Source organism: Bicyclus anynana, chromosome 5 (genome assembly GCF_947172395.1).
Source record: "Bicyclus anynana chromosome 5, ilBicAnyn1.1, whole genome shotgun sequence".
In the NCBI taxonomy this organism is placed as follows: domain Eukaryota; kingdom Metazoa; phylum Arthropoda; class Insecta; order Lepidoptera; family Nymphalidae; genus Bicyclus; species Bicyclus anynana.
This window is the reverse complement of record NC_069087.1, coordinates 5783282-5793690: the sequence shown is the minus strand read 5'-3', so window position 1 is coordinate 5793690 and position 10409 is coordinate 5783282. Positions and strand designations below refer to the sequence as shown.

General features: G+C 37.9%; 1 protein-coding gene across 1 annotated transcript; it reads left to right on the top strand.

The window, feature by feature from the left end:
• Positions 1 to 785: 785 nt before the first annotated feature.
• LOC112055987 (uncharacterized) lies at positions 786 to 10100 on the top strand. Its single transcript, XM_024096304.2, has 3 exons — positions 786 to 1275; positions 3591 to 3797; positions 9716 to 10100. Exons 1-3 carry the CDS (start codon positions 853 to 855, stop codon positions 9893 to 9895), a joined length of 810 nt encoding a protein of 269 aa, XP_023952072.1. The 5' UTR covers positions 786 to 852; the 3' UTR covers positions 9896 to 10100.
• The last annotated feature ends 309 nt before the right edge of the window (positions 10101 to 10409 follow it).

Genomic DNA, 10409 nt, shown 5'->3' with positions numbered 1-10409 from the left:
GGGAATTAGCTGTCATTAGCATGGACAAACAAAGCCGTGTCGAGACTGGTCTGTGTATAGAATAGTATGATGTAATAGGTAGCTCTCCCAACGTTCTGGGTAATATTATGAGATGGTGATAATAAAACAAATTGGTTGTGTTTATTGTGGGTTCTCGGATTAAGGTGAATTTGCGGTATTAACGCAAGTAAAAGCGCTAACAAAGTGTTAGTGTAGTTTTTACAATGAGATTTCCCAAAATTCATTGTTTTTTATGAGTTTTAATATAATTTATTTATCTTACCTACCTACCTAGCGAATGCAGTGGCGTTCATTTCATTCAAAAATGCTACTGCCTAATAAGCGGCTATTCTGTATGGATGTTTTTATTCTGTATGAATTCGTCTCTTTCTCCCTCTGTCTAGCACCATACTTAAGATAGAGAGAGTTAGAAATTAATTCAAAACTCTCACTGTCGAGTTACAAAAACATTGTTACAGAATATCTACTGTAAATTATAATGGAGAAGTATAATTTTATTGTTCATGCTAAAATTATTGCTCATGCCGAGTCTATCGTGTACATCACTACGCCGCTAGGGAGACACAAATAACAATAAAAGTAGGTAGGTAGCTAAAACAGTTTTAACAAAATCAAAACTGCTTCGTAAATTGGTAATTTGACTCGACTACACACGCGGTGAAGTCTAAACTCTAATGGAGTCTCGCGGGGCCCTGGCAACCCTAGCGATACACCGCCGTGCGACGTTGCCGCTCCGCGCGACACCGGTCTCGCGTCTCCCCGCAGGCCGCGCAGTCTCGCTAGACCAGTGACGGTTGATCGTACAACGCTGCGAAATTGTGATAAATAATAATGGATTCAAGCTCAAGCTCCGAATTGACACCAAAAACAGAAGTGGACACTGAAGGCGACACTAAACGTGTGCAATGGACATCGGAGAACACTGCCAAACTGATTGAGGCATTCGAAAAGGAGTGTCGAGAGTTGTGGGACACTAAACACATAGCGAACAAGGATAAATCAGTACGGCAAGCTAAACTTGAGTATTTAGCTACTGTTTTCAATACTAATTCGGAGGAAATAAGCAGGAAGTTGCATAATCTGAGGACACAGTTTAACAATGAGTTGAGGAAGATTAAGAGGAGGGCCGCGGGAGGGGAGGCGAGTTCTAGTTCAGCTGTGACAAGTGGCTGGGAGTACTTTGAGTCGCTGCTGTTTCTACTGAGGGAGCCACTGGTGGATACTGTGGAGAGCATGGATGCGGTTAGCTTGGCGGTATGATGCTCCATCTATTTATTTATATAGTCCTTGTGTTTTTTACATGTTAATCAAACACTTTGTATTAGTTTACATTAAATTGATATTGACTCTTTTAGAAGAAGAGAGGTGTAAGAGTACGCGCAAGATAAGTCTGCTCGCCACTGGCGGCATGCATACTTTAGTCTTTATGTTACCTTCACTTCACTTGTCTCTTTTCCTCGCCTAGAGTTAGATAGAGAGATAGACAACAAGATGGCGGAACTTGATTAGTTCTGATTTTGGCCATAAGTTTGCGCGTGGCCAAAATGTGCAATTATGTGTGTGGCGAAAAATGTGTGAAGCAAAACTCTCGTGCACCGTTAATAATGACGCATTATTTATATATTTCTCTTTGATAGGTTAGATAAATGTTAGATTAGGCGGCTCGAGACCGTGGTGTTTGGAATGTCATACATTAAGGGTGTGTTATGTCCAGCAGTGGACGTTCATCGGCTGATTATGATGAGATTAGGCTAAGGGTTGGGTTAGGTTATCTACTTAACATTTGTAATGCATCTTGACCTCGCCTTAACTTGACTATCTACTAACAAAATGAAAACAACCTGCTATAAGTGAATATATTATGGTAAGTGACGATGCAATCTAAGATGGAAGCGGGCTAACTTGCTAGGAAGAGGATGGAAATCCACAGCCCTTTCGGATTCTACACGACATCGTACCGGAACGCTAAATCGCTTGGCGGTACGTCTTTGTCGGCAGGTAACTGGCCACGCCCAAACCCTCCTAGTCAGACCTGGACTGAAATAAAGTAAGGAAACCTCTATCGGCCCAGCCGGAGTTCGAACCCAGGACCTCCGTCTTGTTAGTCCACTGGTTTATCTACAACTACTGTTTCCATACTGTTTCCCATCTGCTAGACTGGTCTGACCATGGCCCTAAAGCGTTACTTATGCACTTTAACTATGTTCTGTGGGTAGAACCATAATTCGTTAAATTAATGTCTACTCGCTATTTAATAATTGAATAATCATGAGTTTAAACATTATTACTACTGCTCAACGTTTAAATTTCACATTTTGTGAAGGTAGTTTGTTTTAAACAACCATGTTTATGACAGCGAAGCAGAGTTGGCTGTGTAAAATGCGTGACTTGGTAGTATTCTATAATCCGTGGTAAATGTCTGTATAGCATGAAAGACGATCGATAACTGCCTAATGTTGTCTGTTCAGAATATTAACTGAATAAGCGAAGACATGTGGTGCCATCTATTAGCAAGTTTATAAACCACAATGTATCTTAATTATAAGGCTTTTATTTTATGGATACACAAAACAAAAAACTTATTCCCAGTGAGGAATTGCTGAATCAACGAGAAACAACATGGCTTATGTACTACCTAGATACTTATAATTTTTTAAAATGAATAAAAAAAAACTAACACGACGTCAGATTAATTAAATTATTTTTAATTGCCATTATTATAAGTAGTATTTATCCCAACTAACAGCCGATTAATGTTCAATTCTGAAAATACGCCTGTTGTAAGGACTTTCAAGCATCAAGCATCGGCTTGAGCCGCCAGCATCCAGCGGCTCCCGCTTAATGTCTTCTTTCCACCACCTAGCGGATCGAATTACTCTTTGTGGTTACAGCACCATCGATTGGCTCTTCGAACTATGTTCCCCCATAAGCGTCTACTTTGAACTTTTTTTTTACCCCGCCCTACCCCAGCTTAGCGATTTTGAGCTATGTCGGTAACTTTAGTTCTTCTGGCTCCAGCGCCTGTTATGTGACTGAGCTATCATTAGGCCCAGCCCAACGTAGATAAATATCTTGCTAATTAGAATATAGATTACGGATAAATTTCGCTCCGCAGTGAGCGAGATTAATTAATTATGTAATCTCATACGTATACTACAGCCTTTTTGGTGAGTACTGTTTACCAACAAGGAAATTAGAAATGTAGGTTGAAATTGCATGTCATTTTATAAGTTATTTATTTTAAATTATGTATGGTTTGTTTATAAAATATATTAACCATATTTAATTATTAATTAATTTTATGTACATTAATTTAAGAACAAATTAATTATAATTATTATTAGGTGTAAAATGACTAGTGATTTATACCCTCATTTTTAATTTGTTGGCAAACAGTACTCATCAAGAAAGGCTGTAGTATAGATACCAGGTCAATACTCAGTGCACAGCATTGACCTGGTATCAACAACAAATTGTGTGACATAAATACATAAAGATATTTCTTCCTGTACCTACCTAATTGGAACTATAAGATTTGGAATTCAAATAAACATCCACATCTATCACAGCTGGCAGAATTCCAAGCAGACGAAGAGATAGAGTTCGAGGCGGCAGCAGCTCGCAGTCGCCTGTACCCTCAGCCGAGCCTGTCCACCCGCAAGCCCACCATGCGGGTCGCAGCCTCCGCACCCAACCCGCTGCCAGCCAGCGCCAACCCAATGCTGTGGCCCGACGAGCCACGGCTGTATCCCAACAACATTCCTGATGAATGCCAAGTAAGCTTAATATCTATATACACCGCGCTAAGTTATTCGTCTTTAACCAAAATCCCACATAATGTACCATACAATGTCTATTATCCATCAGTGTTATTAAAAAAAAAAACAAAGTACAATTCAAGGAGTTACTATTGTAATAAACTTTCAAAAATCGATTATTTTAACACATCCTGTATTTTCAAACATCTACCTACCTCCTCGCCGCAGTCACGTCGGCAGCCCGTCGGTCCCTTTGAGCTTTGAGGTCATTCACTTTAACCTATTTCTTTAAATTAAATTTTATTTTATTTACGGGTGTTAACCCGTACTAGACCTGTGTCGATCGCGATTGATCGAATCTCTGATACCCGATCAGTACTTGTGCGTGAGCGAGTGACGCGGTCGTCAGCGCCTCAAATAATCTGCGAACGATTTTTGTTCACCACACTGAATTGGACTTGTAACAATTATCTGGATCGAATACTCGTCGGTCAGTCGTACAACATCAGTCTACAGAATAGCAACCTAAAATCCGATCACTTCGGAATTTTAACGGCCTTCGTGGCGCAGTGGTGTGCGCGGTGGATTTACAAGACGGAGGTCCTGGGTTCGAACCTCGGTTGGGCCGATTGGTGTTTTGGTCCAGGCCTGGCTGGTGGGAGACTTCGATCGTGGCTCGTTACCACCCTACCGACAAAGACGTACCGCCAAGCCGTGGATTCAAATACTCCCCCTAATAAGTTAGTCCGTTTCAATTTCAGATTGCATAATTACTTACTACACTACCGTCAGGTGAAATTGTAGTCGATGGCTAACTTGTAACGAATAAAAAAAGGGTTCCGATTCATGTCCTACGGATGTTCAGTTTAAGACTCAAGTAACTACATACTTTAAGTCGAGTCGTAACGATACACAAAACACGAAAGATCCGTGACCCGAATGATCGAATTATTAAGACTCAACCAATCACCTTGTGTTATAAGAAACGATCGAAAGATACATTTCTTACCTGTACCTATTTTTGGACATTGCCGACAATAGTTACGGGTTAGGCGGCGAGCGGCGTTATCAAAAAGGAAACCGCAAAAGACTAGGGCTTGCTATTTTTTAAAATATCGATTCTCGATATATCGATAATTTCAAAATAAATTTTTCGGCTAAATGAAAACTTTTAACAATTAAGTATTTATTAAACTTCACTATTTTTTTATGTAACTAAATTGACAAGTTAATTAATACGATTAAACATGTTTAAAGTTTTGTCTGAGGGTAAAGTAGTGTATACTATCTGAATACATTACGTTTTACTTATTTCAGTGACATTTTCGATAAAATGCAATTAAAAAACTAAAATATGAAAAACGTAATAAAGTATAAATAAAGTAAAGTAGATTATCTACTTTACTTTATTTATACTTTATTACGTTTGATAACGTTTTAGTTTAAATAATTTGCGAGGGATATAAAAAATTAAAACTTGTTAAAAATATCTAGTATCGATATCTACGTTTCAATATCTAACTATCGATATATCGTCCATAAAAATATTAGTAATGAATACTTATCGCTATTAAGTGGTAATGTCGATATTTTGATATATCGATATTTTATTAACAGCCCTAGTAAAGACACTGCCGCCGACTAGGTGTATCAAAAATAGTAGGTATGTAGGTATTAAACAACAAAATTTCTGAAACTAGGTTAAAGTTCATTAACTTCTTCTTTCCAAACAGAATGAAACAGGATGTTCTGAAGTTTTTTCATCAATTTTAATTTTTTTTTTCGATAGCGTGTGAATGTGCTTCAGCTTATTTTTAATATTACTATAGAGTTTATCGTAATGGATACATACATGTCGCGGCGGATTATAGACGCGGCCGGTAGCACGGTGTATAATCGTAGGTTGCCTTGTTAAACCAAGATGTGATGGTAAGTGCCAACCAGTAGTTGCCAGCCAGCGTTTACCCCATGCTGTGGCCCGACGAGCCACGGCTGTATCCCAACAACATTCCTGATGAATGCCAAGTAAGCTTATTAACTATATGTAATCGTAGGTAGCCTTGTTAGACCAAGATGTGATGGTAAGTGTCAGTCAGTGATTGTCAGGCAGCGTTTACCCCATGCTGTGGCCCGACGAGCCACAGCTGTATCCCAACAACATTCCTGATGAATGCCAAGTAAGCTTATTATCTATATGTAATCGTAGGTAGCCTTGTTAGATCAAAATGTGATGGTAAGTGCCAACCAGTAGTTGCCAACCAGCGTTTACCCCATGCTGTGGCCTGACGAGCCAAGATTGCTAATGAATTCGAAGTAAGCTTTTTTTCTAAATGTAATCGTAGGTAGTCTTGTTTAATCAAGATTTGATGGTAAGTACCAGCATGCTGTGCCCCGATGAGCCAACATTCCTGATGAATGCCAAGTTAGTTTATTTTTAGATGTAATCGTAGGTAGGTAGTCTTGTTTAGCCAAGATTTGATGGTAAGTGCCAGCCAGTAGTAGACTCGACGAGCCACGGTTGTATCCCACCAACAGTCCTAATAAATGCCTAATAAAGCTTATTATCTATATGTAATCGTCGGAATGTTGTTTGACCAAGCTTTGATGGTAAATGCCAGGCAGACCCTCCCTGCCAGTTAGCGCTCATCCGATGCTTTAGCTTGATGAACTGCGTCTGTATTTTCAACATTCCGGATTAATGCGAAGTAAGCTTTTTTATAATTTAAATAGTCTTTGATCACAATTTGATGGCAAGTACCAGTCAACCCTTGCCAGCCAGCGCCAACCCTATGCTGCGGCCTGACGAGCCACGACTTTATAACAATCACAATCCTGATGAATGCCAAGTAAGCTTTGTTTCTACATACAAGTATAGCTTCTTTATCACGGTCTGATTTCAAATGCTAGCCAGCCCCTGCCAGTCAGTGCCAACCCCATGCTGTGGCTCGACTGTATCCCACCAACATTTCTGATAAATGCTAAGTAAGTTATAGGAAATGTATCGCGTCGCCGACGAGCTGAGAATAAGAGCCAGTCAGTAGTTGCCAGTCAACCCTTACCCGTTGATGTTGCTTGATTAGCCGCGGCTGTATCCCAACATTATTGATGAATGTCAAGTAAATTTTTATTTATATAACTTTTAATTATTACAAATTCCACAAAATCAAGGGAGTCCAAATGATAACGGTAAGCTTAATAATTATACACCTCATCACCACTCTTATTTTAATGACCCTAATATTGACTATTGTCAAGCTTCGTTCTATAGAAAATACGGTAATTACAGCTCAACCTAGCACTCTAATGTTGGTTAGGGTGAGCTTAGTGTAAGAATCACTATCAGATGCTAATGATATAATCACCGAGAGCACTAGCATAATGTAGACGAATATTGATATCACATCACCAACTGCCGGGCTGTTAATTGAAATTAATGAAAATTTACAGGAAGAAAGACGACCCAGGATTTGGTGCAGAGGGACTCTGAAACCACACTCGCTTACTTGGAATATGTCTAATGTCTATTCACTAATGTTTGGGAAAGAATACAATAAGGAACTTAAGCTAACTTATACTAATAACTATGGAATGGTGGCAAGAATACTGGCTGCATTTCCGCGCTGGACAGCCAGGCTGATCCTTTGCGCAAAAAATGAGCCAGCCCTTCTGTCACCAGATAATGTCTTAAAGATATAATATACTACGAGTATATTCTCCCACATAAAATCTAACTCATTGCTGCTACCCTAAAAATGCTTGCAAGTTTGCGCTCAAGCTATCTTTTATTTGAAACTGTTATGTTTTGTCATTGTCAGGGATCAGGATAACAAAACGCGTAATGAAGTGCCCAATGACGCTTAAGTGTCTTTCCTGTCAAAAATGCCAGCACGCTAATGCTGCATGCGTATGACAGTTTTATAGCGCCACTCATCGCGAACATTTGATGTCGTACTGAGATGCTAAATCAGTTGTTAGTCGGTAAAGTCACTGCTGAAATAAATAAAAATAAAATAAATTAATAAGCCTTTTATTCGAACTTTATTAAGCATATCTTACAATAGTTTATACAATACAAAATATTACAGACATTTAAATATGAAATCGTTTAAACATTCAAAACTTTTCGTATTATACGAAAAATACGAAAAGTTACTGCTGAAATAACCATATATTATAACAATATTTTAACTAACCCCGGACACAAAAAGGGGGGTGTAATAGTTCAATTTAGTTAGTTTCTTTATCTCTGTTGTAACACTTTTATTAAAAAGGGTAGTTTTTGGGCGTTAACGAATTTGAGCGAGATGGTTTTTTAGATTTATTCAGATCAGCCCAGGAAGAATACTTTTTGTCTATTATCCCCGTATCTATGTTCTGTGATTTTCCCATTCTCTAATTGATAGAAAATATGTCAGTACCAAATAATTGTTATCAATTGAAAACCATCGGAATTATTTCGATGTTTCCATAATGTTTAATTTTACGTTACCACCTCAATGAATCAATTTTAAATTTTTCTACAGTTTAACCTTACCTCTAAACAGACTTAACCACAAATTCTCACGACAAGGCAAGAAAAACTCCCTAATTAGTCTAATCCAGTGGTTATATATCAAATATTAGATAACCCATGTCGGACTCGAGTCGTCAAGGTGTAAACAAGTCGACAGTTAGCGGGAGCGACGTTTGAATTGATTACTTCTGCTGCTTGATTAGATTACGTCATATATGATGCATCGCCCCGAAAAGTGGTCATTAGTTATGCTGATTATATATTCTGGAGTTAAGGTAAGGTTTCATTAACGCTTAGGGGAAGGCACAAACCGAAGCCGTCAAATCTTTCTGTAATGTTGTACCGTATGACCATTTTGTTGTAGATAGTTTGGTTTTGGCAAGTTTTTAGAGTATTTTATCTCTTTAGAGCATCTCTTCCTATAAGATAGTCTTGCTGTATTGGGTATTTATTCTGTGCTGTGCTATAGTTAGCACAGTGTGTACAATAAATAACGTTTCTCAGTACACTACACAGCAGTACATTACACTGTATTTTCAGATAGTGTTTTGTGGACTCGTAAATAAGTTCTTTGCACGTGGCTTTAATAATGTACCTACAATGTGTAAAACAAAACTGCGATTTCTCAATACCTATTTGATGTTTTTAGATCGGTACAGGTGTTTGTCAGGGCACAGTAATGCTTGGGGTCTGCAGCATGTCAGGGTTAGCTAACTGAGATAAAGATGCAGTGATGATGATACACGTATTTAAATGTTATTTATGTTATCTACGAGTGGGTATAGCTGGCAAGCCATGCAGAGACTTGCAATTGAATGATTTGCATACTTAAGTTGTCTTGATAAGTCCATGTATGGATATTTGCTAAAGAGCAGACGTTATAGCCTTGAAGACAATGTTGTGCTAACCATAAACTATTATAAAAAAAAAAATATACTTTTTGGGTTCTTTCTTCCGAATTAGGGTCATCGTTTTCGGACGATTCCTGGTGTGTTATCACTTCAATACGCTCTAAGCCGTAGACAAATAAATTATAAGAGAATTTGCCTGCAGTCCTAAGTCAAATTTCAAAACTAAATATTCACTTATTTCAATTAGGCTTAGTTTACAAGCACTTTTGAAATGTCAAGTTATTTGTTAGTGTCTTAAACACTTATGACACTAACAAATAACGTGGCTTTATTGTGACAAAAGAAGTTTTAAAATCAGTTCAGTAGATCCAGAGTTTACCCCCTAGAACACCACAAACCTCTTTATAATATTAGTAGTAGGAGTAGATTATTGATATTAAAAAAAAATAATTATTTTTCTTTTATTTTTTTGTAGTGCTAAACCACTACAATGTACTTCGCCAACATCGAATTGTTTTAGAAGAGGCACGAACGAGATTTGACTAAATTAATTTATTTATTTTGTTTGTTAGATATTCGGCGACTTCGTGGCTTCAGAGCTTCGCTTGCTTCGCAATCTGGACAACAGGAGCCGGCTGAAGAGGATCATCCAGAAGGCCATCCTCCAGGTCGCAGAGGAAGACGACGCTCACGTTTTAGCTTTACGCCGGAGCCGTTTGCATAGTGCCATGTCAACTGATCCTTTGAATTAGGAACCTAAATTAAAAAAATAAAACATCTCCAAATGGTTCACCAATCATAGGGCGCGCATTAAAACAGTGGCTTGTGATTGGATGCAAGGATCACGTGAACGCAGTTGATGCGTGCTAATCTTTATCCTTTAATTTTCCAGATCTCCATATTTTTATTTTTATGTTACTAAACCATGAATATTAATAAATGTAATGCGTACTTTTATTCAATTTGATTTATTTCTTGATCCTATTGAAAGGTAATATTACTATTATATTGATAGGTAATGTAACTACTACAATTAAACGTTTTGTTTGATTAATAAATTGCTATCGTACCTACATTATGTAAAAGTTGGTTATAAAAATCTATGCCTAATCTCTACATTTTGACGACATTTTGTAAAAGTTGGTTTTAAAATCTATGCCTAATCTCTACATTTTGTAAAAGTTGGTTATAAAAATGTATGCCTAATCCCTAAATTTTTACGACATTTTGTAGAAGGTTAAAAAAACCTGTCCCTGTCCCTGCCTG

Coding starts and splice junctions, on each gene's coding strand:
- LOC112055987 (XM_024096304.2), top strand. CDS start 853: ATGGATTCAAGCTCAAGCTCCGAATTGACACCAAAAACAGAAGTGGAC. Junction 1,276..3,590: donor TGGATGCGGTTAGCTTGGCG/GTATGATGCTCC, acceptor CATCTATCACAG/CTGGCAGAATTCCAAGCAGA. Junction 3,798..9,715: donor ACATTCCTGATGAATGCCAA/GTAAGCTTAATA, acceptor TTTGTTTGTTAG/ATATTCGGCGACTTCGTGGC.